Genomic DNA, 23,944 nt, shown 5'->3' on the forward strand with positions numbered 1-23,944 from the left:
TTTCGGACGGGTACTCGGGTGAGTGAGGATTCCAGGGGAGCGTGGGAGTTGGGTCTGTTCCAGACGTGAAATAGAAGGATTGGTGGGATGCTGAACTCTGTTTCTGGCCCACGTGAAACTGGAGGAACCCAAACCGTATTGGTCCAGACTCTTGGTTGTAAGTGACAGCATCCCAGGCTGGACAGCGTGGGGCTAGGGAAGGAGGTACTGGCTTGCGGAATCAAGAATGTTGATCGTTTATTTTGTGTTTTAGGATCCACATATAAGTGAGATCATATAGTATTTGTCTCTCTCTGTCTGACTTATTTCACTCAGCGTAATGCCCTCTAGGTCCATCCAGGTTGTCACAAATGGTAAAATTTCATTCTTTTTATGGCTGAGTAATATCCCATTGTATTATATGGACCACATCTTCTTTATCCAATTGTCTATTGACGGGCACTTCAATAAAATTATAAAAACTTAAAAAAAAAAAAAAAGAATGCGTTGATCAGCCAAACCATGGGACGATGAGGGTGCAGCTCGTCAAGTCCTTAGGAAAAACGTCATTGTCATCTCTGCTTCTCTGTGTGCGCTGATTGCATTTTCTTTCCCTGGAAATTGGCTTTCTCCACATGGTAGAAAACATGGGCCTTTGTTAATTCCCAGGTTTTGCATCATAAAGCCCCTGCCATGCAAGACTTTGATGATTTTATGGATACTTTGAAAAATGGTGGAGAAGAGCTTTGGGTTGGATTAAGGACCAATCGACAGAAGCCAGAGTGGGGGTGGGGTCAAGAAAAAGCATGGAAGCTACCACGGTGGTCATAGAATCGAGCAGATCAGCTCTTCCAAGAAGCTGGTTACTGGGCAGACAATTCTAGATATCTGCCTCACTTATTATTTTTTTTTAATTGTTGGACTAATCCATATATATTTAAGGCTTTTAACAATCGTCGTTAAGACAATTTCTGCTTCATCAAAGAACCTAGCTAAACAAAGTGACAGGCACTCCCATTAATAGGTAACGGTAAAGAAGTCAGGCTCCTGTAGAGTGACTGGTAATTGACAGATGCTAATATTCAAATGCATTTTCTAATTCAAAAGGAAAGACGAAATAGGGGACATTAACATTGAAAAAACTACATGGAAGTCTTTTTTGGGTATATTTCATTGATACGAAAAGTAAGGGAATATCTTATGGAAAAGCACACACATGTATATGTTCATAGAGTTGAAGGAGACAGACAGTCAGCGGCCGGTATAGTTAATAGACAGTCGTCAGTGATTTCCTGTCCGCCGTCTCGGTTAGGCACCCCCAAACCTGAGCTCTTGCCATCCTCCTCTGCCTCACTCATCCAGTGCTTGTTGTCCACCAGTCTCAGGGCCGGAAGCCGGGCATGTGAGCCAGTTCTCAGTCTTCTCCTTCAGGGGCGTCGTGAAAAAGGAAAATCCCGAATTCCGGGGCGACCTGCTCCTGAATTCCATCCCTCAGCTTTTCTCTCCCTTAGTACTTCTGCCCAAAATTTGGAGCTGAGTGGTCCAGCCCCGGTCCCTCGGGAGGCATCTAACCCTCTGTGCATCTCCAAGGCCTTCCCGTGCTTCACGTGGATTGTAAGAGCTGGCTTGTCCTTCCTACAAGGGGCAGTGTGTACACTGAGCTTTCTCACTGGCTTCTACAGGTGCCCTGTGGGAGCCTCTTGCCTAAACTAGGTAGGCAAGACAGCAAGTCACCACCATTAGATTGCCACCAGCCCTCTGACGGCGCTTTTGGAAGGGCCATGATTTCGTCTAGTGACGATAGCACCAGGGACCTCGTTATGCAGGAGACCCCAGGGGGCGTATGGACGTGCAGCTCACATCATTAGCTGGGCCTCTGGGGCGTGTGCTCCCTCCCTGGTGAGTGAGGAACTACAGTAACTATAACCCAGCATAGGCTTCGAGGGGCAGATGAGAATCACGTCAGAATCTACACTTGGCCCCTTGGGTCAGCTGCTGGGAGCACAGGCTGAGAACGCTGAATCACTCCTCACGGGCTTATAAACACACCGACCCAGAAGCTAGAAGTTTAGAAAGCCTCAGAGATCTCTTTCACTTGGAAACGGTCCACATAGTAATAACAGCTATCCTTTACAAGCGTGCAGTACTTTCTAATTTCCCGGGATCCCATATGCTATTATTTTGTGCAATCCTCCCCAAATCCTGACAAGTAGGCACTCCTGGTATCATTATTTTATAAGTGAGGCAACTGGAACTCTGAGAGGTTAAGTAGTTGCCCAGGACCACGTCTTATTTTAATGCTTGATCCTTTCATATAAATTTTAATGTATGATTATGAGCACGTATAGTTGTGTATACATGCGTATGCACACACAGTGTTTGTGTATGGCTCAGATTGTCCCCAGAAGGGAGCGCCGTCAGCCTGGCGTCTGTGTCCTTTGGCCATGACCTTTTGACATGACCCCATCCGTCTTTGAAAGCTTGCTCGCTGGCGGGCGCTGTAAGATCTCCCAGCTTCCTCTGGTACCACTGCCTGTCCAGTTTCCTAAATCAGCCTTTTCTCCTGGTTTCTTTTCGTGAGCAGTGGCACTCGATGACCAGTTAATCAGCCGTCACTTGCTGTTGTGCTTGACGAATGTCAGAATGACTAAGCAGGTTTGGCCTCATAGCGAGGCATTAGAAGAGTGACTGGAACAGTTTAGCCATTATAGCGTGTGATGGGAGGCAGTGAGTTGAACTGACCTTTCTGCTTTTGTTCATGAGCATTACGTGTCTGTATGTCTCCGTATTTGGTGGAAGCCCATGATTACTTAGGGTACATGTACTCCTCAGGTGTTTACTAATGAACGTCCTTTGTATCAGACTCTGCCCAGGCTTCTGGAGATAGACAGGGTCTATTGGACAGACAGGATATAATAGATACACAGCAGCCCATAGTAGTTGGGTAAAATATATAGGGGTGGGGCTGTCACCATCTTCATCCCCCTTGGAACTGATGGCACGATAGCCAATAGCTAGCCAGGAGCTGCAGTATTTTCCATGTGAATATTCAAGTTAGAAGCATGGTTGGTCGCATGGCCTTCAAGCTCTTCCCCGCTGAGACTTCTGGCCAGATTGGATAATCGCCTAGGAGAATCAGAGCTTCAGGGACTCCCAAGGGGGTGAAGGGAACCTTAGGTGCTACCTGAAGTGATCAAAACGTCGACTCCACTTTCTCTAGGCCAGTGGGCCGGACCCCAGGTGCAGCCAGAGGAAGAAAGAACTCTTGTTGCCCATGAAAGGAAATAGAAAACCAGTGTTTAAGAGTTTAAGCCCAATGAATGACCTGGGTTTCAGGGCCCCAGATGCTGTGGGTTAGGTTACCATACATGTTGCTTCAGACTTTACTCTGAATATTAAGGTGAAAGGGTTGTTGGTTCGCCGTGCTCCTCATTTACTTGGCTGGATGCTCAGGTCATGAGAAACAGGGCGAGTTTCTTCTGGTCCAGTGCTGTTGGAGCCGTGCCATCATCTTCCCTCGTCCCGTGGGAACAGACGCTCACACAGGAAGGGTTTGGATCTGCTCTCTTACTGTTCCGTCTCTAGCACTTTGGGTAATGCCTGGAACATGGGAGTTTTCTCAACATTTGTTAGAAAACTCTTGTTCTGGGGACTTTCCTTTTGCCCTCGCTTGGCTCGCAAATGCATTTTCCTCCTAAGGAGCAATGGGTGGTCTGCATGTGGGTATTCTTTAGTCTTCTAGTATCAGCTGCCTTGTTAGACCCTTTATACTGAGGAAAAAATATGTATATCTAAAGGAATACTTTCCATTGATGGACTTGGAGTTTTTAATTTTTAGGAGACTTTTTAGCAACAAAATAACACACATGCATACACTTTGGGGCCAATCTGGGACCCTTTCAAATCAACACACACACACACACACACACACACACACACACACAAACACACACACACACTTTGGGGCATGTGTCTTGCATGAATAGAACTGGTAATCTGTTATCACTAGTAAAACTCAGAGAGGAAGGATCCAGACTGAGTCCCTTGCGTCCCCGCCCCTCCTGCCTCTGGTGCCCCCCTGATGGGCCCATCGCAGGCTCCAAGGATGGATGGAGGGAACGGTCAGTTCACGGGACCCTAGGCCATGGGCAGGGAAGGCTGAGAGCAGAAGAGAGTTATAAAGTGTGGAGGGGAGCTGTCTGGGGAGGACTCTGGGCCCCTGGGGAGGAGCTGAGCGATCCTGGATTCCTGGAAGAAATGTCAGGATAGAGAGAATCTACACTTGGCCTCCTAGGTCAGCTGCTTGGATCACAGGCTGCCATTGGGGGAAAACTGAGGCCCTGGAGAGTGGGTCACTCCCTCACCCATGTGGGGCTGAGGCTGGGGTCCAGCAGAGGCAGGGACCTGGGGCTGCTTGGAGCATCACTGTGGATCTCTGGGTCTGGTCCTCTGCCGGACGTGCAGGGCCACCGGGAACACGGGCCAGGAGGGGAGCATCGGGCCCCGTGCTCTCTCCGCTGTGGGTTGAGGAGAACTATGGAGGGACCGCATTTAGCACAAGCTCGTGTACAGAACGAAGGCACAACACAGGGTATCCGGTGATGACAACATCAGTATTTTATTACCTCCAGCCCCAATCTGAGCGCTCACCTGGGCAATCGGAGGGACAGGAGACTTGGAGGTAGGCTAGTGACCGATGTTAATTTAAAAGAACAAAAGGGCTGGAATGCGGCCAGTCTGGGACCCTTCCAAATCAACTCTCTCAACACCCCCACCAGAGTGGGGAAACTGAGGCAGCCAGGGATTGACCCCCAGTCACACTCAGAAGCGGGTTCTGAGCTGATGGCCATTTACATCTGACCAAACTCCTTTTTCCGAAGTTCATTTCTTTTAATCTTGCCAGTGACAGTTTTGGGCAGCTCGGGGACAAACTCCACCTGGTGGGGAGAAAAGCAAACCATCCTGGCTGAGCCGCGCAGTCATTTCCTGCCAGCCCCCCAGTCCCCTCCTTTACCCCTGCACAGTCCCCCAGACAGGCTGGCACTTATGTGGTGGCCTTCACACGGGGCCTACCAAGTATGTCAGGTTGTCCTCCTGGCCCCCGGAAGTTGGCTGCAGCCCTGTGACATGCTTTGACTAATGAAATGTGGTGAAGCATGTCACCTCTAACGGAAGAGTCTGGAAGCATTGACACTGGCCACCCTCTCTGTCCATCTCTGATAGCACCTGGCAGGTACCTACATGGTGGCTGCTCATCTGTCCTGGTCCCAAGAGGATCATGGTGGACACAGAACATGAGCAAGGAAGATACATACCTTCCTTAGAATAAGCCGCTAAGGCTTTGGGGCTGTTTGTTACCCACAATATCATCTGGCTGGTCCTAACTGGTACACATCTTCCATGCTGGAGGCAGTAGAGCTAACATCGGGAGCAAGAACTTTGTTGCTACACGTGGGTTTGAGCTCCAGCTCTGCCTTTTATCAACTCTAATCTCAGGCAATTTACGTTGCATCTCTGAGCCTCACTGTCCTGTCCATAAATCAGGATGATTAGACCATCTCGGGTTGTAGAAAGGATTAAATGAAGTAGTAATGCATGTAAAGCATTGAATCCAGGGCCTGGCACAGGGAGTAACTATTCAGTAAAGGTGAGCTGCTTAGCTTTACAATAGGTACTGACTATAAACGTTCAGACAATGTAGCAAAGTATTATAGCAATGGAAGGAAAGGTTACCTTTTTGGCATATGTATCCTTGCAAACTTTGTTTTTAAACAAATAGGATGATATAATGTATATTCTTTCATAGCCCACTTTTTTTTCTTAATATTGTATTGTGATATCTTTAAGTTAAAAATGAAAGCTGCATCATCATTTTAAATGAGAGGATAATATTAAATTTCACAAATAATGTAATCATTTCTCTATTGGACATTTTTGTCATTTGCAGACAGCATTTAAAACTAACGAAGTAGAATAAAAAAATATCAGAGTGGATGGCATGTTGTAAGGATAAATATCATTTCGTTAGCATTCATTTGTTCTGCATGTGAATACGTATTGAGTTGCAATAGCGAATATGTTTCCTGGTATGAACCATGTTTAAAAATAGTTTGGAAGCTGCTAAATTGGAATTTTTTTCAAATTGTCAAAGATTTTAAATAACTTCTAGGGTAGCGTGGGCACTTGTCTGATTTTTTTTGCCCTCAGGTTATCGTGCCAGCAATGGATTCCTTTAGGGTTTTGGACACAGGATAGAGGTTCCATCTAATTCAGTTGGCTCTACTCCACCCATAAGCCAAATTGCTTCTTCTGCAGAGGAAAATGCTAGTTCTGTCGGCTGTTTAAGCTTCGCCCCGGCCACCCTCCCAGACTCAGGGCCGCAGAGCACAGGAAAGGAGGAAGCACCTGCCCTCTCTCACCTTCCTTGGGTACTTGTACGGGGCTGTCACTGACTTCACGTGTTGCTGCAGCTCCTTGGTGAGCTGCTCCCGATCCTGGGACATAAACTGGGGGGTCAGGACCACAAACGCCTTCACCACCTGCAGTGCAGAACCAGAGGCTCGGGGTGAGTGCCAGCCAACCATCTAGTTTACAGAGTGAATGTTTATCTAATGACTGGAAAAACAAGTTGACCCTTGAGCCTTTGGAAAAAGACAGGAGCAAGTTGAAATGCCAACGCGCTCAATTTCCACTCTGCCTTGGAAATTACTTAACCTCAGAGTCCTCTGTGGCTTGGGGACAGTACAGGGTCATCCCTCTTCGGGTTTATGTACAGATTCCACGAGATAGTACATATAAAACCTGCAGCTGGTGTAACTTCATTTTTACTTATCATTTTTACTATTGTTCTATGTTCAGTTCTCTGACTTGAACCTTATGGGTATTTGACAGTTGTTGCTAAGTTATTATTTTTATATTATTATTCATATCCCCTTTAATTGCACAGGGCCTGGCACATAGTAGGTGCTCAATAAATACTTGTTGACCCAAGGAATGCAGGCTCTAGACCAGACTGCTCAGATTCCCATCCCAGCCCCACCGCTGTGTGATCTGGGCAAGTCATTTAACTTCTGTTTGCCTGTTCCCTTACCTACAGAAAGGTAGAATAAGAAGATTTAACTTATTCGGTTGTGTGAGGGTTAAATGAGCCGGCACATAGTAAGGGTGCACTGAATATTAGCTGCTATTAAAACATTCCTCACCCTCTATTTTCAGGCACAGGTGAGGCCAACAGTGCCTCCTGCTGGCCACACAGTATAAATGCCCCACGCACACCAACCATGCCCTTCCTCCACCCTAGGCAGAGTCTGGGTAGGTGTGGTCTAGAAGTTTCCCCCGCGCCACGCCCGCCTTCCAGCACACACACACACACACACACACACACACACACACACACACGCACACACGCGCACACACGATGACCTCCGCGTGGTCCTCACCTGCCCTCGGAGCGGGTCCGGGCTGCTCACCACAGCTGACTCAGCCACCGCCGGGTGCTCCGCCAGGGCGTTCTCCACCTCTGAGGGCCCGATCCGGTACCTGCGGGACCAACAGTTCCTTCTCTGATTCCGAGCAGGTGCCAGGGCTGGAATGACCCGGGCCCTCCAATCTCACGTTTGAGAAGGTCACAACTTCCCCGGCACAAAGGGCAACTGTCACGAGAAGCCAGAGGTCTGTGAAAAGGCTGTGTAGTGGGACCAAAACGTGGAGACCTGGGCTTTCCGGTGTCAGGAACACCAGGCTCACACGCTCCCTGAGCTTCTCCCCTCACTGCCTCTGGTGAGGGACCAGGGGGAAAGCTGTCCTCGCGGGGCCCTGGGGCTTGGCGCAGGGAGCTAGCTCCCCGGACTGTCTCGGTTCACATCTGGGCGTCACTCTGTACTAGCTTCGAAACTTTAGGCAATTTACTTCGCTGGTCAGTGACTCAGTTTTTCTCATCTGTGAAATGGGCATAACAATGGCATCTACTGGGTTTTACAACACTCGAAGGAGAGAACTTTCACAAATAATTTTCCCCAACCAATAGGTACCAAAACAAGGTCTCCCTTCCCCATTCTATTCCCTACCCCCCAACATCTTATTGTGGTTGCACTTCCAGACCTTCTTGAACTTTCTGGTGGATTCTTCTGGATGCAGGAGTTGAAGGCGGTGCACAGAGAACCTGGGCCAGGGCCCTGTATACACGGCTCTCTTCAGAGGGTGCCATCCCCAATGCACGGAGCAATGGCTAGGCAAGCTAGACCCCACCGGCGCTCAGGGATAGCTCCTGGCTCCCGCTCAACCACACCTACCCAGCCGCAATGATGACGTCATCGCTCCGCCCCAAGAACCAGAGGTAGCCCTCTTCATCAATAGTTGCTCTGTCCCCAGTGTTGTAGAAGTCCCCACACTCAACTTTGGCTGTCTTCACTGGGTCATCCTGCAAAGAGAAAGGGACTCTTGTGGGAGGCAGTGCGTTCAGAGACGTTTAGCTGCAACCTGGGGCTAGGATCTGGGGTTGAACCTCCGCAAGTGTTTTAATCTCTCTGAGTCCATTCTCGTTCCATCCAAACACTCAGTGCATGTTACCGGTCAATGAGTGGACAGAATCTTACTGACTTGATCTGTCACACGGTGGCTGCACAGATGGGAGGTGTCAGTAAACGTTTGCTGACTGAGTTTTCTTCTCCAAATACTGCCTCCGGTCATCCTCACAGAAAGTCTATGAAGCCAGTAATTCAACTTTTAAGATCATTATAGATTTGCATGCGATTAGAAGTAACAGAGAGATCCCATGTACCCTTCACCCAATTTCCCCCCATGGTCACATCTTGCAAAACTATAGTTCAGAACCAGAATATTGCGGTCGCTTCAATACTCCAATCTTACTCAGGTTTTCTCATTTTTTCCCCTGTAGTCAGCGGTGTGTGTGTGTGTGTGTGTGAGGATCTAGTCCCTATGCAATTATATCTCCTGTGTAGGTTTGTGCATCTAGCAGCTCAGTCAGTGCAATGTCTCGTGTTGCTCATTTATATCCAACCCCTGCTTCCTCTTCCCTCTGCCTCCTCCCTCCACATCCCTTGATCTTTTCTCCGTCTTTATAGTTTGTCATTTTTAAGAATGGTACCTAAGCGAAATCACCTATGTGGCCTTTTGGGACGGGCTCTTTTTTCACTCAGAATGATTCCGTCGAGAGTCATCCAGGTGGTTGTGTCCACCAGTACGTTTCCCTATTTATTGCTGAACGGTATTTCCCGTCAGGGACGAACCGCAGTTTGTTCAGCCACTCACTCATTGAAGGGTATCTGAGTTCTTCCCAGCATTTAGCTGTTATGGATAAAGCTGCAATGAACGTTCGTGCACAGATGTGGTGTGAGGATGACCCGTCTCTAGCCCATTTAACAGAAGAGGAAACTGACGCTCAGAGAGGCGAATAACGCTCAGAGTCACTCAGCTGGTCAGGGGGAGGCCTGGTATCTGAATTTAATTCTTGCTCTACAGCGTGTGCACTTTGCCTCTAAGCAATGTGCTGGGGTCATCCCTCTTGTGGAATACGAAATGATCGTAAGAGGTTCCAGTAAAAAACATTCAAAGAAAAACACTGAATCCCATCACTTTTTGCAAGCTTTCCTTCCAGTTGTTCTGATTATATCAAGGAGACCATCTGACGTGTTTTGAAATGCTCTGGAAGTTCCAAGAGGAAGCTCCGTTTCAAGATTAGATCTTTTAGTGAGAACAGGATTTACCCGGGGCTTAAGGAAGTCGTTTTGTGTGTATTATAGTTGTGGTTATAATTGGCTTCGATCAAAAAAATTTTTTTAAACAAATATTCTAAAGTAAAATAATAGTGATTGTGTGCTTGTGGTCTAACTGTCTGGGGATACCTGACGAACTGCATTCCCTTCACAGAAGTCAGAATACCAGTGGGGAAAGCAGAGGCACTGCTCCTAGAAGTTACCAGGCCGACTACAAAACTAAAGATGCCCAAGGCCAGAGATTATGGGAGAGATCCAGTTGGCCTTCAGGTCTGGATGAGAAGCTGGGCTGAGATTTTGGGGGGAATCTAGGATATTCAAGACAGATGTGGACACGGGGGAGTTTAGAAAGCCGTGCACCGGTCCAGGCCAGATGCAGCTCTCAGAAAAGTCTCAAGACCTTCAGCTTTCAGCTCAGGCTCCTGGTTCCTGGGCTCAGAGTGAGCTCAGCTGAGTGGTGAAGGAGGCCCCCAGCACAGAGCCCATGTGTACTGCTCGTTCGCTCCTTTCTGTGGTTGTTCATGTTTTTCTTTGTTCATTTGCACTCCTGGCACTCAAGGAAACCTCTGAACCATTCACTGAACATGAGCTAAAGGATCAGAAATTTCAATGATCACGCATAACAAACAACAGCCTTTGCAAAAACAACGAACACATAAAAAGGCAGTCTCAAAACAAAGGACTACTATGACTATAGCCTCAGCAGTCAAAAAACAAAAGAAACCACTCCAGCAACCTCCCTCCCGAGGGAAGTGGGAGAATCTGATTTCCAGAGTGACCACATTATTACAGTGAAAGGCCCAAATTTCAACAGAGAAATCGTGGGGCCTACAAAGAAACCGGAGACATGGTTCATTCAAAGAAATAAAGTTAATTGACAGAAACTATGCCTGAGGAAGTCCAGACATCAGACTCACGAGACAAATCACTGAAACGTGTCACTGGACTTAGTGAGGGGATCACATTGTAAGGTATATAAATGTCAAATCACTATATTATACGCCGGAAACTAATATAATGTATACCAACTATGCTTATAAAATAAGATAAAATGGTGACCACTGCTGGAAAAAAAAAAAAAAGTGTGTGAAATATGGCCAAGGAGCTAAGAGAAAAAAAATGGACAAAGAACTAATTGAAGGCAGTAAAATTATATATGAACAAAGGACATTAAGAAAACTATTCTATTGACAGTATCACGAAAAGGAATACAATACTAAGAATAAATTTTGTCAAGAAAGTTCAAGGTTTCACTGAAAACTAAAAATCATTGCCTGAAGAAATGAAAGGACACATAAATGGAAAGCCCTTCCACATTCATTAACTAGAGACTTAATATTGAGACAGCAGCTCTACCCAAAGTGATCTACGGATTCAAAGCAACCCCTGTCAAAATCTGTGGTGTTTTTTATAGAAATAAAAATACCCATCCTAAAGTTCATATAAAATCTCAAGGGATCCCAAATAGCCCCAACAGTTTTTTATTTAAAAGAAGAAAGTTCAAGGACTTATACTCCTGATTTCAAAATTTTACTACAAAGATACAGTAATCAAAACAGTGTGAAACTGGCATAAAACCAGACATATGGACCATGGGAGTAGAATAGAGAACCCAGAAGGAAACCCTCACATATATTGTCAATTGCTTTAGACAAAGATGCCAAGATATTCAGTGGGAAAGGACAGTCTTTTCAGCTAACGATGCTGGGAAAATTGGAATGCCCACATGCAAAAGAATGAAGCTGCTTCACACCACATACAAAAATTAACTCACAACGGGTAAGAACCCTAAACATAGGAGCTGAAAATGATAAAACTCTTAGAAGAAAACAGAGGGGACAATCTTCATGACTTTGGATTTGGCAATGATTTATTGACACCAAAAGGACAAACAGTGAAAGAAAAAACTAGATGAAATGTTCTTTATCAAATTAAAACACTTTGTGCATCCAAAGATTCTATCAAGAGAGTGAAAAGACAGCCCACAGAATGGGAGAAAATATTTGCTAAGCATATATCTGATTAGAGATTAATATCTAGAATGTTAATATTCAGAATAAAAAACTCTTACCATGCAATAACAAAACAACCCAATTAAGAAATGGGCAAAGGGGGCGGCTGGTTAGCTCAGTTGATTAGAGCACAGTGCTCTTAACAACAAGGTTGCCAGTTCGATCCCCACATGGGCCACTGTGAGCTGCGCCCTCCACAAGTAGATTGAAACAACTACTTGATTTGGAGCTGATGGGTCCCGGAAAAACACACTTAAATAAATAAAAGTTAAAAAAAAAAATAGGCAAAGGACTTCAATAGACAATTCTGCAGAGAAGATAAAATGCAAATCAAAATCATAATGAGATACCACTTCACATTCACTAGGGTGGCTACAACCAAACAAAACGAAACTAAAACCCAACCCTGAAAATAGCAAGTGTGGGGAAGGATATGGAGAAACTGGAACCCTTGTGCGTTGTTGATGTGAATGTAAACTGATGCAGTAACATGGAAAACATGTTGACAGTTTCTTGAAAAGTTAAGCATAGGTGTGACCCAGCAATTCCACTTCGTTGTCATGGCAGCATGTGAAATGGGATACTAGGTGTGAGCATATGGAGGACATCTTTGCAAAATAATATAGGTCATGTCCAGTTAAAAAAAATAAAAATAGAAGTCATAGCCCTGGACCAGCCCTGTTCAATTTAACCAAAATCTCTGTTGGATCCAAGCATTAATTAAAAACAAAACAAACAAAAAACTCCTCAAATGGCTCTGACTTGCAGGCAGGGTTGAAAATCCCTGATCTATAACTATGTTAGTCTGTGTTTATTTTCTCTTTTATCCCAGCTTAAAACTGTGCCCCTGAGAACTGAGCCTGAGGCCTGCATGTTTGCTTTAGGGTGATTGCATCATCCCTCTTGGAGCAGCGCCCCCTGGAGGTCACGGGATGAGGGCAGCAGTGATGCCCAGAGAGCCTCCCACGGCTTTTCTTCTGGAGGAAGCAGATGGAGCCTGAGCTCAGTCTCAGGGTCTGTCCACGCTTCCACGGCCAATCTCGGATGCTGAGAATTTCCTTAGTGGCCTTTACTAACCTAGGAGGGCTAGAATTTGTCTGATCAAGAGTGTCAACAGGTTTTCCTAGAGCCTCTCACAGTTTTCTGTAATCCCCAGATTTCTTTGGGGTTTGGGGCCCAAGAGACGTGGGTTTGAATCCCAGCCCTACCGTTTGACACAAGCAAGTCACGTAACTCTTCGAACCTGCAGTTTCCTTCTCTGTAAAGTGAGGCGCCCCCTGGCAGCTGGGCGAAGTTACAAAGACTTGTTCACACCCTGTTGGGCTCCGAGGGATGGATGGTGGTGGGATTTGAACCCGGTCAGAGCCTTCCTCTTAACCACAGAAGATCAGCGGCCCCGAAATCTGGTGGTTCTGAAGCCAGGCTTCTTTCTAATCCATCCGTCCACCCATAATGGCCTGATGGGTTAGGACAGGAAGGGACGTGGGGACACAGCGTGAGCTTTGAGACTGATGGGAACAGGCTTCCTTCAGTTGGAGCAAACAAGGGAGACGCGAAGGAGACTCAGGACGCGGAGCTGAGACTGCTGCCTCATCACCGGCTCAGCTCCCTACAGGCTTCTCGGCCGGGAAGGGGGCAGGTGGGCGCCCTTACCTCGTAGCCCACGAAGAGGCCTAGGGGCCTGGTGGGTTTGATCCTGATACCAATGTTGCCTTCGGTATTGGGCGGCAGGATGTTGCCCTCGTCGTCGATGACCTGGAGCGAGAGGCCAGTGAATCCCACCCTGCAGGCCCCCCCCCCACGCTTCTGCCCCCCACCCCCAGCATTGCCCAACTTGTTCACGTGACACCAGTGGGGATCCCTGGGGAGGAGCCCTGTCCGAAAACAAAAGAAAACTCAAAAGTCTTTGAAATCAGCCCCTGGTGAAACCCAAGTCATGGGTCTGTTTGTTTCCCGATATACAGACATCGCAGTGTGTCTTTGGGCGAGAGGACCCTGAGCAGGGAAAGCCGCTGGTGGAAAGAGCTGCCCCGGCCTCTGGTGTGAGGCCTCGGCGTCACCAGGAGCTGCACTACTGAAACCTCCCCAGGACGTTGGAGGGAAAAAAGGAGGAGAGAAGGAAGGACAACTGGGCTGGCCGGTGTCCCACGAGGGACCAGTCCCGGCTGCGCCCTCAGTGCCCCCAGCCAGTGCCGTTCGGGCCAGACCTGGATGTCATACGGTGCGATCGATTTCCCCAAGGAACCAGGCTTGACCTTCATTCCCCTGGGAGTGCTGCACGTTATGCCCTGTCACAAAAGAAAGACAATAGAGTCCAGGCTGATCCCAAAGCAGCAAGACCCACATACAGCATCCCTGCTGCTCACAGATGTCATTTGATGCAGAAGCTCGAAGGTCGGAGTTCTCGGCTCACGACATCAGCCCAGTTCCGTGCACAGACGTTTGCTGAGCCGGCCATGGGCTGGGCCTGTGAGCCGCTCCGGGGAGGCCAAGAGGTGAGCTCCAGGCGGTGGGCATGTGTCGTGGGGGGTGGAGTGCCCACTGCCTGCCTGGCATGTGCCCGTTGGGCAGGGGAAGGTCACGGGTCCGTTTAACAGACGTTTTCTCAGGGCTGTTCAGTAGTGATAGGAATCCTGCCTCAACTACGACTCAGGACAGTGTTGCAATTATTTCGAGCGTTCCTTCTGCTACCACTGCCCCATCCTGATTTACCTCCTTGATGAATCTTTCTTTGCCCTCCTGCATAGCCCCTAAAATACAGCCATTCTGCTATAGGTCCTGAGATGGCAGTCGTTCCTCTGTCAGCTAAAGGGGTGATGGAGAGGGAGGTGGGGGGACGTGGCTCTGTCCAGTGTCAGAAATGGACCGAGGATGTTGGAAGAGAGATAGCCACTCAGGCCACCACTGATGAAGTGCTTTTGGCTGCAGACAGGTGTGATGGTCTGAGTGCGCTGCCACCTGCCTGCTCAGTGCCACTCTTTGGGATCACACCGTGTGTGTGCGCACGTGTGTGTGTGTGTGTGTGTGTGTGTGTGTATTTGATGTATTACATAAGAAAGGCTCTGCTCCTTCCGCTCCTGCCAGTGTCTCCCAGTCAAACCTGTGTGCTGGCCTCATCAGTGTCCAGGAACGAAGTCCTGGGGCCTGCTCCGGCCTGTCCCTGCGGTCAATGCCCTGGGAAGGGATGGTGACGTGGGCAGGACTTGGGGTGGTGGCCTCCATGTTGCTGGAGCGCACCTCCATGGTCCTCACCTCTCGGTCCCCTGATCACAGGGACATAGCACGATGGCCTAGACCCCTTGTTAAGTTTCTGCCCAGTAGCCTTCAGCACACTGGTGTCTTGAAGGTCGATGAGCTGGGTGAGAATTGTCTGTCTGCAAACTGACGAGGGGGCCAATGAGCCTGGAAGTCTGGAGCCTCCTGTGGCTCCGTGCTCAGCTACGAGCGAGGCTGTGCACACAGGGGGGGCCTCTGCACACACTCGGGGCTCGGGCACATCCTGACTGGCCCAGCGGGGACCCTCCACCTACCGTTTCTGACTGTCCGTAGATCTGGGTGAGCGGGATGCCCGTCTCTTGTTTCCACTTGTGCTGCTCCTCGGGCAGCAGGGCCTCGCCGCCACACCAGCAGTACTCCAGGGTGGGGAACCTGAGACTTAGGGGACAACAAGGCATCAGCCGAGCCTTAGAGCAGGCCTCGGGTGTGATGAGCTCGCAGCATTGTCCTGTGGACCACCCATCCTTCTGCCTCCTGGCTTTCTCACTTGCCTTCTGGCCACTTTACTGATGGCCGTGGCCAAGTCATTCACTTCCTGTCAGCCCCCTGTTAGCTCTTCAGGCCCTGGGGGTGGTGGGTTGGGAGTGACGCTAATGGGTCCAACTAGGGAGTTTCAAATTCCATTTGGTGTGGATGTAACACAAGGTAAAGCTGTGTTTGTCAGACCTTGTCTTAGGGAAGCAGTCCACGTGGCTAAGAGAGAGATTTTTATAAACCATCACGGGGTGTACTTCCGGCCTTCCATGGAGAGTGGGGTTCTGTGAACCGAAGGGCTTTTGTGCTTCTGCGTGGAGAAGGCAAGTTAGGGGTCGGGCGTCGTGGAAGATTGGGCCGAGTGTAAGGAAAGAGGATGGGTCACAGGTAGCAGCCCCGAGAGGTTTGGGGGAGAACAGAAAAGTGTGCTGTGAACACATGTAGCAGGCATACCTCGTCCCGCACCTTCTCCCTCCATATTCCCCATGAAAATTTCCATAACTAGTACCAAAGCAATCAGAAAGTAAGGATGGATTCCCTGAAGGAAATGGGCAGAAGTGATTGAGGTCTGAGCGGCAGCTGGCACGAGGCTGAGCCCGGCCAGCTCTTGGGGAGGAGGGACGTGGCTGACATCTGGTTCACCTTCCCAACCTTCTCAACCTCTCCTGGTACACAGTCCAGAGCGATGCACAGGAGGGCTGCTTCCCCGGGACATGTTTTCCTCTTTCTTCTGGAGCTTTCTCCAGAGTAGATAAAGTGGGCAGAGTGTCCAGTGGAGTCATTCGTTGTGCCCTGGTTGGATTTTTACTGGGGAATGTTGCAAAAAGTGGCTGTGGTATAAGCTTTGAAATACAGATGGAAACAGAATCCAGCCAGATTGAGGCTTCCTGATTAAAATCGAGTTGTATTTCAGAGCGGGCTTTATAAGGGTAGTTGTTGAACTCGGCTATTTCAACTCCATGTCTACAGCATGTTAGCTCTGATTTTTGAAGCAGCCGTTTCCATTTCAGACTCTCTAAAAGGTACTTTTAAGGTCCACTAGGTTCAACTTAGCTAAAAATCCACAAGCACGGGGAAATGCAAAAACAAGACTATAACAAAATAACCCTGTGCATCCATGAGATTGGCGAACATTGAAACATTTTGACCAGAACAAATATAGCCAAGGGTGTGGAAACAATGGGAGCATACACTGATTGGATACTCTGGAAAACAGAATTAGTGCCAGGGCACCTAGCAGTTTCTCTCCTAGAAAAACGCCACGTGAATGCATGGTTATGTGCACCTGGGCAATTGTGCTAGAATTGCATGAATTCTCCAAAATGAAAACGACCCAAATGTCCATTCATGGTAGAACTGATAAAAGAAAATGTGGAATTTCCATAAAATAGGATATTATACAACGATGCAAATTAGCCGCAGCAATGAAAATTAGTTATAGCAAATATGCTGTAATGTGGACACATCTTAGAAATATAAGGTTGACAAAAGGAGCCAGATATTACAGAATAATGTGCAATTACACGTGTAACATTCAAAAGCAAGTAAAATAGCGTGATTTGTTTAGGGCAGTTTCCTTAGGAGGTAAACTATAAGGGAAAATAAAGACGTGAACACCATGAAAGAGACAGTGGCTTCCAGTAGTGGCAATGGTCTCGGGTGCTGGCAGAGCTCTCGTTCTGTGACTTGGATGACAGGTTCCACAGCTGTTTTATTTTCAACAATTCCTTATTCTGTACATTTATGTCTCGTATTTTTCTGTATGTTTGTCATTTCACAGTAAAAATGTTTAAAAAAGAAAAACCCACACTGACTGCTTCGATTGGATCTCTGAGTCCTGCGTAATAAACTAATTAGGCTGGCTGATAGTTGTCACTACTCACAGTTCACACACACACACACCCCTCAAGGAACTGGAGTTAAAAACAGTCAGACCACAGTGCTTCAGATTCCCTCAAATCCTACCCAACAGTTGTTACTACGACCAAGCCACTTCTACCGTACCTGGCGGAATTCTGTTGCAGAATCATTCGAAACAGAGTGGGCGCAGCAAGGCATTGGGTGATGGGGTATTTGACCATTGTCTAGACAGTGAGGAGAGAAGGAATTTTACTTTTATGTTAAGATTAACTACTAGCATTTAAATTCTGATCTCTTAGGTGTCTGTGTGTGTGTGTGTGTCGGCGGGGGGCGCTGGACTTTGAGAGCTGGAGAGGCCGGTCTGCCTCTGAGATGGAAAGCTGTGGTGTGAGTGGAGGCACAGATTTACAGGCGTCAGCCGGTGACAGTTATCACCACGACATATGCGCCATAGGAAGAGCAGCTGCTGCCAATCACTGAGTGTTTTTTAGGTGCCGGCCTCAGGGCTGTGCACGTTGCACACTTTGCCTGTATCGTCTCATTAATATTCCCAACAATCTTATGAGGTAGTAATTATTAGGACTGAGAACTCCCATCATACAGATGAGAAAACTGAAGCTCAGAGGGGCAAGTAAACCACTAGTAAATGTTAAACGTGGGAAAAGAGACCAGCTCCATCATAATTCCAGGGCTCTGTTTTAAAATACTTTATTAAACTGAGTGATAACACACACTCACACACATAGATACACACACCTGCTACCTGGCCCAGGAGCCAGGAACCAGGAGACCCGAGCTTGTGCTGGTGGCTTTAATTTCTCAAAATATATATTCCCGGTGATTCTGATACAATGACAAATTCAGCACCTTGCAGAACCTGGGTGATGTTATACTAACGGGCTTCTTTACTCTGTAAGCTATTTCTCACCAGGGCCCAGCTGTCTGAACTTCACACATGGTTTTCTTCTGGGAGTTTGTGCCTACTGAAAAGTTAGTCTTCTTACCTGTACGATGACCTTCGGGTCAAACTGGGTCAGTTCATGGATGAAAACTGTAGACCCCGCTGTCCATGGTTCCAACACGGACCCCAGCATGGCCATAATCCAGCCTGGGTCTGACATGCACCAGAAGATGTCACTCGTCTTCAGCTGCATCAGGTTCCTGCTGACTCCAAAAAATGGTGGCCTCAGCTATGTTACCGTGGGAGGGTATGAGCAAGGGCTGTGGTTTGTGCTGGGCCCCAGACTCACTCCCACCCCAGGTCCTGGTCGCGTGGGACTTGAGGTGGTTCAACCACAATGACCCTTAAGGCTGGGGACACTGGGACAAAGTCTAGTGGAAACTGGAAACACTTAGCCAAAAGGAGGTTGCTCTTTCCTTCACCCCCCTTTTCCTGCTTCTGAGGGGCCTCTATGTGCCTAACTCCTCGAGCAAACGACTCTGCCATTAGCAGGCTGAGGCTTGGAGGAGGTTTTCTGTTAGTGGGGTGGGGTTTGGTGAGCCGCTCACATCCGTCACCCCACATTACTTGCGGGGGGACGTCTGTTCTGAGCTTCAGACCCAGCTGTCCACTGAACGTCTCCTCTGGCACCTCTGTCCCAGCAGCTTCTAACCTCTGCCGCCTTGGACTATTTCTTCTCCAGTGTGCTCTGTATTTCAGCGAATGTCATCGTGTCCATGACACTGTCCCAGCCCGAAACCTGGGAGTTCACCTTGCTTCCCGCCTCTTCTCTCCCATGTGTAGCCAGCACACCGTCTGTTGTGCCTCCGACACTCTCCCATGTGTCACCGTCCTTCACGTCTTTGGCACCTTGTCCAGGCCACCACCACCTTGCACCTAAATTAGTCTAAGACCCTCTAACTGGTCCTTCTCAGTCTGTTGTTTTCCCAACCCATTCTCCATGCTGCAGCCACAGGGATCTTTTCAAAACACAAATCTGAGTAGGTCTCTCCCGTGCTAAAAACCTGTCAGTACCTCCCATGTTTCCCTCGTGCGCCCCAAACTACACCACAGCCCACACGGTCCTGTGGGACTGGGTCCCGCGCACTTTCCAGCTCCTCCCTTTTGTCCCTCACCTGACACTCTGAGTACCAGCGATTCTCAAATCTCTGTAGTTCTGTGGATGCTGCTGTTTCTATCGTTGGGCCTTTGCTTATATCATTCTGGCTGCACAGAACCACCCCCTTCTCCCCACCCTCCTTCCTCCAGGGGGCGCTGTGCGAGGGTCATTAGCACAGATGCCCACTGTTCGCAGATACCCACTTCTCTGCCCCTGGTCTGGTTGATAAGTTAGGAAATATATAGGACTTGGTCTGGTCTGAATATTGCTAACTGGGCAGAGGAGGTTTGGTTTGAAATTGGTTAAATAACCCCGGGCTACGCAGCTTCCACCTCGACAATTATTTATTCTAGGTTAAAGGCTGTGGCTTGGTTCTAGGTATTAGTTCCTCTGCCGGCTCCTGACTGGGAAAGTCCACATCAGAGTTGCCCATTGTGGAGGAGGAGAGAGGGCCTGTCACGTCTGGCCACTTGCTACAATTTTCTGTCTTGTCACACCAAGCCCTGGAACCGCTGACAGGGACACAATGGCTTGTCACTTGTGCGACTCGCAGGTGCCTGCTGCCTGTACCCACGTTTCTGCCATGCGTCCTGAGAAGGTGCTTGGGCAGAACGCCCGTTGTCATTTGGAGGGTTCTGTCAGCAAACACTTAGGAGTCCAGGCCTTCGCCGCTTAGACCCTCCACGGGCTGAGCCAAAGAGAGCAGCAAGGAGAAACAGGATGGACCCACACACACAGAAATGCACACACACACACACACACACACACACGTGCACACACATACATGCACACATGAACATGTGCACACACATGCATGCATATATGCACACGCACACACACGTACATGTGCACACTCACGCATATGCACACACATACACATGCACACACATGCATGCACACATACATGCACATGTGTGTGCGCACAACACACATGCACACACGTGCACATGCACACGCACACATGCACGCCTGCACACACGCACACTGTGCCCCGACTGTGACCCAGCCTCTACGCTGGTGCCCTCTTTCTTACCAGGAAGGGAGGGAGTCGCGTATGGCAAGTCCTTGGTTGTGTTTCACCATCTTGGGGAAGCCCGAGGTGCCGCTGGTGAAGAAGATGACCATTGGGTCTCTGGTCTGTGACTTGACACAGCTGTGATCTGGGGACGCTGCTCTACAGAGGGAGTCAGCACAAAAGGAGAGAAGTCATGTTTCCTGGTTTTCTGTCCTCGGGGGAAGCGGAAGAAACAATACGGCTTTGAGGTCAGAAAACGGGGGTTTTGCAGCACTGGAGGGAAAACTGTTTCTCCAGGGGTGAGGCTTCCAACACAGTTGACAGGTGACTTGGACTGACATTTCTTCATTTAAAAAACGGGGGAAATACAGTGGGTTATTGTTTTAAGTTAACAAACATTGAAATAGCACTGAGTGTGTTTCTAGCACTGACTGTGCTCTTGGCATGCCCATTCTGCAGATGAGGAAACTGAGGCTCAGAGAGGTTAGATAACTTGCCTTAAGACACACAGCCAGCAAGTGTCAGAGCCAGGGTTCAGACCCAGACAGCCTGACCCATAGGCTGTGTTCTTGATCACACTTGTGTTTACATAAACCAGCTTTACAGGAATTTAACTCCATAACCTTGGTGCTGGAGGGTGGGGAAGAGATAGTGAGGGAGAGTGAGAGAGAAAGAAATATATATGTACATCCTCCCTGGGGTGAGTTTGAGGCCACAGATAGAATCTGCAGTTTCCTCCGTCTGCCTTGAGCCTTGGGACGGTCTGGGCCTGTTATGATTCCCAAAGCGAGTTCCCTGCGCCATTCAGAGAAACTGCAAATAATCCAAAAGCTGGAGGGAACACTGGGTCTTGCTAACAAATGGTACCATCCTGACTCTGGGCAATTTAAGGGATTCTTTCATTCAACTCTCCGACTTTAGAATGTAGTGTCAGAAGTGACTTTGCTGTAACATTTGCCTTTGGGGTCGAACTGAAGAGCTCTAAAAACTGAAGGGTTACTTTAAGAAAACAGACCCAGTGAAGCTTACATAATGTTATAAACCAATTTACTTCAATTTGGAAAAAAAAAAGGAGAGAGCGAGCAAGCGAAAGGGAAACCCAGCATGGTTTGTGTTGTTCCATGGAACATAACCTCACAGGGAGACCTGATTGTAAATTCCCAGCTGGGCAGGTCAGGGTGGGGAGTCACCCCCCCAGGGCCTGTAACTTCTTTAGTGAGAGGCTCAGCCAGCCCTGTCCATCACTGCTGTGTATCTAGGTTAACACACCTTGGAAATGCCAGAAGTAATACCCCTTGAAGGGTATATTAGCCCTCAAGAGAGCACAGAATCTTGTCAGCTCTCCTGTAATCCATCCCCACCTTGCCTTCTTCCACCTCCACAGCATCTGCCTTAATTCCAAATGAATAAAAGAAACTGCAAAACTGTCACTCTCCAGAGCATTTGAGATCTTGCTTCCTGGCATATGCTGTCAGTGTGACTCAGATAAACTCCTATCAAAATTCTGTACGGGGTTGGACGTTTCTCACGTTGACAGTATGTGTGACATTAAAATGTCTGAAAGGCTTACAGAGTCAGAGTTTTGGGGTGGAAGGGGCCTTTCTCACCTCCAACATTTGTCTAACTTTTCCTGCGAGGTGTCCCTAATACCCCCCAGCCCCTGGAAGATGGAAAGTGCTTGCTCCCCAAACTTCCTGCTAGCCGCAGCCTTAATTTTCCTTACAGTCTCAAGTTTTACCTTAAAAATTCATTTTTAATGTTTTATTCAACGTATTCAGACCAGAAACTCACTTAACCAGGGAACGGAAGTCCAGCCATCCTTTACGGCCGTGGTCAGACACCAGGAGCTTGGTTTTCAGAGCGGGACACTCAGAAGCCATGGCGTCCACCTCTGGGGCCAGGGTGTCTGTGGTTACGATGCTGTTGGCTCTGGACACTTGTAATCGGTAGAGAATGTCCTTGGCCATCAGCTGGGTGGTCCCTGGAATGGTGATAACCCCTGCGGAGGAGAAAGGAGCTGTTTGTTTCTGTTTCTCTTCCACAGCCAGGGGCTCAGGCCTGACTGACGGCAGAGAAATCCCCTAAGCTCTTGCTGTGCAAAGTGTGGTCTGTAGGCCAGTGGCATCATCCCCACCCCAGACCTGCTGAATCAGCATTTTACCAAAAGCCCCAAGTGGTCCCTGTGCACATTAAGTCTTGAAAAGCTCACCCTAACCTTTTCTACCCGAGATGGAAGCGGCCAGGAGACAGGTGGACCCTGCTTTGCACAACCTCACACGGGCTCTGGGAATATACATGCAAGTACGCCAGTGTCCCGGGCATCAAGACTCCCTGCACCCCTGTGCCCGTCCTTCTGCTGTCTGTCAGTCCCTGGTGTCATCTGTCCTTCATTCCCCGTACCACAGTTAACCACGGTGTTCCTTGAACTTGCCTTCCTTCCCTTCCAGCTTCTATCACCAACAATTAGTGCAGGTCTATTGGATTCTCATCTCTGCCCCGGATGTCCTGCCACCCATCCTCCATGTATTACCTGCTCAACTTCCACAGACACTGCCTTTTTTCCCCTCCACCTTTCTTCTCGTCACTCACACCTGTGCGCTCTCTCCAGGAAAACGCCACACTCCCCATCCTGACACCACATGCACTGCCCACTCGCCACCTTTCTCTCCCACGACTCGCGTATTTCCACATGGCCGTTCCTCACATAGCTTCCTCCCACCTGCAAGCTTTTGCATGTGTTGTGCCCATTCTTGGCATTCCCTCCCTTTGCTTCTGCCCCTTTCTAACTGTGCTTACCCCCCCGAGGGCTCAACTCCTGCCTTGGCCTCCCATGGACCATCTCTTCGCTCTACAGAGGACACGGTTTCTCTATACTCCCTCTACTCTTGCTGCTAATTTGCGATTCCACGTGACCTTGATGGATTCATCAACTATTTTCTTTGTGAGAGAGTATGAGAGAGAATATAGGGCAAGAGCCTAACACATTGTGGTAGGAACAGGCGAACAACATGTGATTTAACTGAAGTGACTCAGAAAGAATCCCTGAGCCCCATACTGATTCTAAATTAGATAGCTAGATGATAGGTAGGTGACAGATAGATAGACAGACAGATGACAGACAATTAAAAGGGAAAGGGAACTCTCTACAGAAGAATGCTAACTAATAAATGTAGCGGGAATGATAAAAATAGAAAATCCTCATATAAAACTACCATAATAATGTTCAATTCAGTCAAGAATCATCAATGGATATTCAAACCATAGGGTGAGAGACAGTTGAGAAACAGGATATTCACTCCATCTCATAAATATTACACTACAGATTACTTATTACTACCGTGTTTCCCCGAAAATGAGACCTAGTCAGACCATCAGCTCTAATGCGTCTTTTGGAGCAAAAATTAATATAAGACTCGGTACTATATTATATTATATTATACCTGGTATTATATTATTCCTGGTCTTATTTTAATATATTAATTTTTGCTCCAAAAGAAGCATTGGAGCTGATGGTCCGGCTAGGTCTTATTTTCG

General features: G+C 48.2%; 2 protein-coding genes across 4 annotated transcripts in view; one reads left to right on the top strand and one right to left on the bottom strand.

Annotated features, from left to right (window-relative positions):
- THUMPD1 (THUMP domain 1 NAT10 acetyltransferase adaptor) overlaps positions 1 to 23,944 on the top strand; it is a 99,607-nt gene that overhangs the window by 31,598 nt on the left and 44,065 nt on the right. The window lies entirely within an intron of this gene.
- The window catches only part of LOC109458176 (acyl-CoA synthetase medium chain family member 1), a 34,466-nt gene continuing 15,095 nt past the window's right edge, over positions 4,574 to 23,944 (bottom strand). For 2 of the 3 annotated variants that reach the window (XM_074323128.1, XM_074323129.1), the window contains exons 5-15: positions 22,202 to 22,409; positions 20,429 to 20,569; positions 18,340 to 18,499; positions 17,480 to 17,559; positions 15,256 to 15,379; positions 13,933 to 14,013; positions 13,379 to 13,480; positions 8,271 to 8,398; positions 7,419 to 7,518; positions 6,399 to 6,518; positions 4,574 to 4,916 (exon numbers count right to left, since the gene is read on the bottom strand). In XM_074323128.1, coding sequence (XP_074179229.1) covers positions 4,830 to 4,916; positions 6,399 to 6,518; positions 7,419 to 7,518; positions 8,271 to 8,398; positions 13,379 to 13,480; positions 13,933 to 14,013; positions 15,256 to 15,379; positions 17,480 to 17,559; positions 18,340 to 18,499; positions 20,429 to 20,569; positions 22,202 to 22,409 — 1,331 coding nt within the window. In that variant the 3' untranslated portion in view covers positions 4,574 to 4,829. The remainder of the gene's footprint in view (positions 4,917 to 6,398; positions 6,519 to 7,418; positions 7,519 to 8,270; positions 8,399 to 13,378; positions 13,481 to 13,932; positions 14,014 to 15,255; positions 15,380 to 17,479; positions 17,560 to 18,339; positions 18,500 to 20,428; positions 20,570 to 22,201; positions 22,410 to 23,944) is intronic. The other variant, XM_074323130.1, reaches the window with a different exon arrangement.

Source organism: Rhinolophus sinicus, linkage group LG18, assembly GCF_036562045.2.
Source record: "Rhinolophus sinicus isolate RSC01 linkage group LG18, ASM3656204v1, whole genome shotgun sequence".
Classification (NCBI taxonomy): domain Eukaryota; kingdom Metazoa; phylum Chordata; class Mammalia; order Chiroptera; family Rhinolophidae; genus Rhinolophus; species Rhinolophus sinicus.